The following is a 4,533-nucleotide window of genomic DNA, read 5'->3' as shown; positions in this document are numbered from 1 at the left end:
TTTTCAACATACTCTGTCATGATGGTATGGCATAACCTGCAGAAAAACTGAGTCTGATTCCTCTGCCAAAGCATTCATAACTCACTTCTGTTTCTTTGGATGATGGGGAGCCAAGTCCGAGGTCTCGCCTGCTTTGCAGGAATGCAAAGAGCCTGAGGAACCGCGCCGCTCGCTGCGGCTCGGAACCGGTCATTTTCTAAACCGATTTTTTTGTTACACTATTGCAAAAGATGTAATTCTCCTTTATTATATAGAGGAAACTAACAGCCGAGTGTGATTTACAGTTAAATTTGGTGTGGTCTTTCTAGGGATGCCAGAGTCGCCACAGCAGCCGTGGGTCGGGCTCTGGTGCTGCTGGGCTGGCGCCGGGTGCAGGGGAGCCGGGGCGGCTGCAGGCCCTAAGGACAGGCTGCCAGATCGACACGCGGAGGGTCGAGCTAAGGAGAGGTGCAGGGAGTCTGCTCTTAAAACAGCATCTGTATGAAAGGACCAAAAAAGTATAACCCCACTCCTCCAGGAGAATTGAGTATTTCAGACAAGAGAAATTATATTTACTTCATAATTTATTAAATTTCAGATCATCATATGCAATAAATTATAGTTGATATAATAATAGCGTTGTCATAAAATATTACCATGAAGTACTCGTCTAATAGCTATTGTAATCTATACAAATAAGAACTGCAGTTATGATATTTAGATTTTTAGTGTTAATGGGAAGCGAACAAAATATTAAGGAACTTCACAGTAAATTCAGGGAAACATGTCATTATTATTGCTTCTGTGCAAACAACTTATACTGCACATATACAGCTCGAGAAAGAAAAGGTACAGTTGCGTAGTGTGTCTCGAGAGCAAACGCATTCCCTGAAGGCTGAACTTACTGCACCCATGGGTGCACTTACATGCACTTTAACAAATGCAAAGTGATCCATGATCAGGAGCTGATCAGTCTCTAGAACGTCCCTCCTAGCCCACAGCAGCGAGGCTGAGCAAGGGCTCAGACTTTAAGGAAACAAGTCTGAAAGGCAAAGCGCGCGGGTGAAGTCAGTGAACACCGAGTCCGTCAGGTCTCGAGTCGCGCCCAGGCGCGGGGTCCCCCCACGGCTCGGTCCCACGGCCGCCCGGAGGGGCTGGCTGCCTCTTGCCGGGAGCTGCCCTCCCTCGGGAGCCTCTGGCCGCCACGCTGGGGTCCGCACCGATGCTGCCGTCCGCACCGATGCTGCCGTCGGCGCCGCGGTTTGCGGTGTGCGCGGTGGGGCTGAAGCCCGGGGGGTCTGTCAGGTCCCCCGTCCCGCCAGCGGCTCGCGGGGCAGCGGAGCGTGCCGTGCGTGGTAGGAGGTCACGAACAGTCCCATCCCGACACGTTCTCCTCCGTGTCCGCTCCCTCCGCCAGTTCAGTGAACTTTAATGGAGTATTTCCGAAATGTCAGGAACTGGAGCAGCTTGTCTTTTCGCCTCTGCTTTAGCGCCATTAGCGCTCTCGTTTTCTCCTCCAAGTCCTGGTCGGTGGCGAGGATTATCTTGGCTCTTTCCTCTGCCTTCTTGTCCCCGGAGTTTTTGAAGAGTTTCTGTAGGGACTCTTCGTTGATGCTTTCAAAGATGTTGGCCACGGCTTTCTTGCGCAGGGCTGTGTCAAAGCGGTAGCCGTGGACCGAGGGGCTCACTCGCAGGGAAGTGGACATGGCTGGAGCTGTGTAGCTTCTCTTTGCTTTCATCTATGTGGGGTGCTGCCGGGTTTGCCCTCGGGTCCAGTCAGAGGGATCGGTGCTGCGCTGGCTCCCAGGACTGGTATTTAAAGGCAGTCTGGAGAAAAAGCCGGAGGGCTCAAGTTACAGTGATGAGATCATGCTGATGTCAACACTGAAGAGTCATAGGCGAGTTTAACAGTTAAGTTGCCAACTTTCCTCTGCCGTGCAGCCGAGACGAGAAGTTTTCTGTGTTTCTGCCATGGGGATGGTTTTTCTTTGACCCGCTGCAGATCAGGCTTCACACAACTTCAGCTGTCGCTATGGGACTTGGAGCTAGTACAGCTCCAACTTGTTGCATGCAGAAAAGCTTTGCATTCAGAATATATAATATATAATATAATAAACAGTTAAAACTCCAGGTGGGAACTATTGCAATACTAGCAAGAGGTGTTAGCTGCGAGCCTGTGCACGCAGACCTGCACTTGTCTATGCCTTGGCCAGACAGAAGTACGGCAACGCAGCAGAACCTGCTCAGGTCGGGGCACGGGGTGCTTTCTGCTGCTTCCCAGACCATCCAGCTCATGTTTAGCGCTCACAAAGCTGTATTTTCTAAATGGCAAGTGGTTTACCGAAGGCAGCTGATCCATGATGTGCTCTGAGGTGGCTTCCCCGGGATGTTACACCCCGCAGCTGCCCAGCTGGCACGTGGCAATGCTCTCACCGGGGCAGCAGGTAAAATCTCTGCCCCACCGTGCACGCTGTGCTGCAGCAACAGCACCGAGCCGTTTGTTGCCCTGCTCCTGCCTCGAGCATCCTTTTTCTTTAATTTCCAGCTCACCGGTGCCGTTCCTCTGCTCCAAATGAGGTTGTGCTCCGCACCCCACCCTCGGCTCACGCCAAGCCCTTGGGCTGGGAGGACTCGCTCTTAGTCGTATGGTTTAGTTTTAGGCAGTCCTGGGAGGAGCAGGGAGTTGGACTCGAAGATCCTTATGGGTCCCTTCCAACTCAAGTTGTTCTATGGTTCTGCGACTCCTGCTTGCTGAGGACTTGGCCAGGGCATGGCTACCTGCGAGGGGCGGCTCGGACCACTGGAGCGTCCTGCTGGGCTTAGAAATCTGGTATTACGGAGCACAGCTAAGTCTGGCCAGAATGGCAGCGGGTTCAAGAATCCCTTGAGGCCAGGGAGCCAGAGATAAGCGTGTGTTGGTTAATGGCTTCAAAGCAGCCGGATGCTGCAGAGGCCCTGTTTGGAAAGTTAGCGGCTTGTTTACGGCTTGTGTCGATGACTGCTATCGCTCATCCTTACTAAAGGCCAGAAACAGCCTCTGTCCCCACGCCGGTTTGACCAACGGCCCCAGAGGGTTTCCCTTATTTACCAGAGAGCTGTGGAGGTGATCCATGACTGCAGCGGTGAGCAGATCCACAGCAACATCGCCCAGTTGCTGGTCATTCCCCATTCCCTTTAACACGTCTGTTCCTTCGGACAGAGCGAGGGGACGTGTCTGAGCACAGCCCCTGCAAACCCCGCTCCTCTGGCCAGCGGGAGCCACGGGAGAGGTGAGCGCACCTGAAGGCCACGTGCCAGGCGTTTGTGCCGGCACAGCGCAGCGAAGAAGGGGATTAATCGCGAGCTGCTGCTCACCGGGCTGCTGCCTGGCCCCCGCAACGACCGGCAGTCCCAGCTCCGGCCAGGCTCTCGCGAACGTCCAGCTGGCCGGGGCTTGCCAGGCGTTTCTCTTTAGGAGGGGGAGTGGGCTGCATTTCAGTGCTTGACCGCTTTCCCATCTGGCACTTTGGGAATCAGCCGTAAGTGCTGGGCCGGCTTTCCCCGCGGCTGCCGGGACTTTGCTCCGCGCCGTTGTTACTGGCACGAGCCTGCCATTTTTTTCCACCGGTTCTGCATCGCTGTCATTGTGCGGGTTACTTTTTACAAGTTTGCCTGATTTTCTTTTGTATGTGCTAGCTGTTATGTGCTTTAGTGTATAAACAACTACTTTGCAAAGCCTTGTGAGTCTCCTTCTGCCAGAAAGACTTAAAAGCCTCTCACTTTGCTGTAGTCTTGCCGAATTTGTGAGAATTACACATCAGCCGCTGTTTACTCAACATTTGCAGGGCTGGTAAATCCACCCTGAAAATAGGATCTTTTTGATGTGGCTGGCTGCTGGGTCTCTGCCTGTGAAAGCCTCGTGTTTTGTAGACTCCCGTTAACATGAAATACGAGGGGGGAGCAGTGGGAACAGGGACCCCGCTCATCGCCGGTCCCCTCCTGCTCGGATGGCAAGTGCTGCCTGGAGCCCTGTGCGGGGGGAAAACCTGCCTGTAAAAAGTGCCTGACTGAAATGTTAAATGTACTTTGCTTCACTGGACAGATAATACAGTTTCAGAGTACTGAGGGCAAAAAATAGTGCCAGAAGATCGGCCGTGATCTTGTGGCTGTAGAAAACGAGCAGTTCCTTTGCAAGGCATGGCTTCCCCTAGTCGAAAACAAGAGCTGAGGCATGTTAACCTGTGCCTGGTTTTCACCGCTCTTGCACATGGAATCATTCTGCAGGTCTTTGCAGAGACATGGCTCAGAGAATAAATTAGCAATATTTGTGGAAGATACAAGCTCAGAAAAGTATCTGCCATGGAAACCGAGAATAAAGCTGATGCTTGAGGAGTAAGACATCAGAAAGCTGCCAAGATGAAGCATGCGTTTGCTTGTGAACTCATCTTGCGCTGAGCAGTAACAGGCGTCTTTGGCCCTTCAAGCTTCTCTGCCCACTTTGTGTAACTTTGGTTGCATTCAACTCTGACTGAGAGATGAAGCATGCCTCATCAGTTTTTTCCAGTAATTCTTGTT

At 52.5% G+C, this 4,533-nt stretch overlaps 1 protein-coding gene across 1 annotated transcript; it reads right to left on the bottom strand.

The window, feature by feature from the left end:
* Positions 1 to 547: 547 nt before the first annotated feature.
* Positions 548 to 1,806, bottom strand: TCIM (transcriptional and immune response regulator). The gene has a single exon (XM_075523440.1). The coding sequence runs from the start codon at positions 1,716 to 1,718 to the stop codon at positions 1,398 to 1,400; it is 321 nt and encodes a 106-aa protein (XP_075379555.1). The 5' UTR covers positions 1,719 to 1,806; the 3' UTR covers positions 548 to 1,397.
* Positions 1,807 to 4,533: the final 2,727 nt, after the last annotated feature.

This window comes from Mycteria americana, chromosome 23 (assembly GCF_035582795.1).
Source record: "Mycteria americana isolate JAX WOST 10 ecotype Jacksonville Zoo and Gardens chromosome 23, USCA_MyAme_1.0, whole genome shotgun sequence".
Lineage (NCBI taxonomy): Eukaryota > Metazoa > Chordata > Aves > Ciconiiformes > Ciconiidae > Mycteria > Mycteria americana.
This window is presented reverse-complemented; position numbering and strand designations above follow the sequence as displayed.

Excerpts from the sequence above, each read along its gene's own strand:
- TCIM (XM_075523440.1), bottom strand. The coding sequence starts at position 1,718 with ATGAAAGCAAAGAGAAGCTACACAGCTCCAGCCATGTCCACTTCCCTG.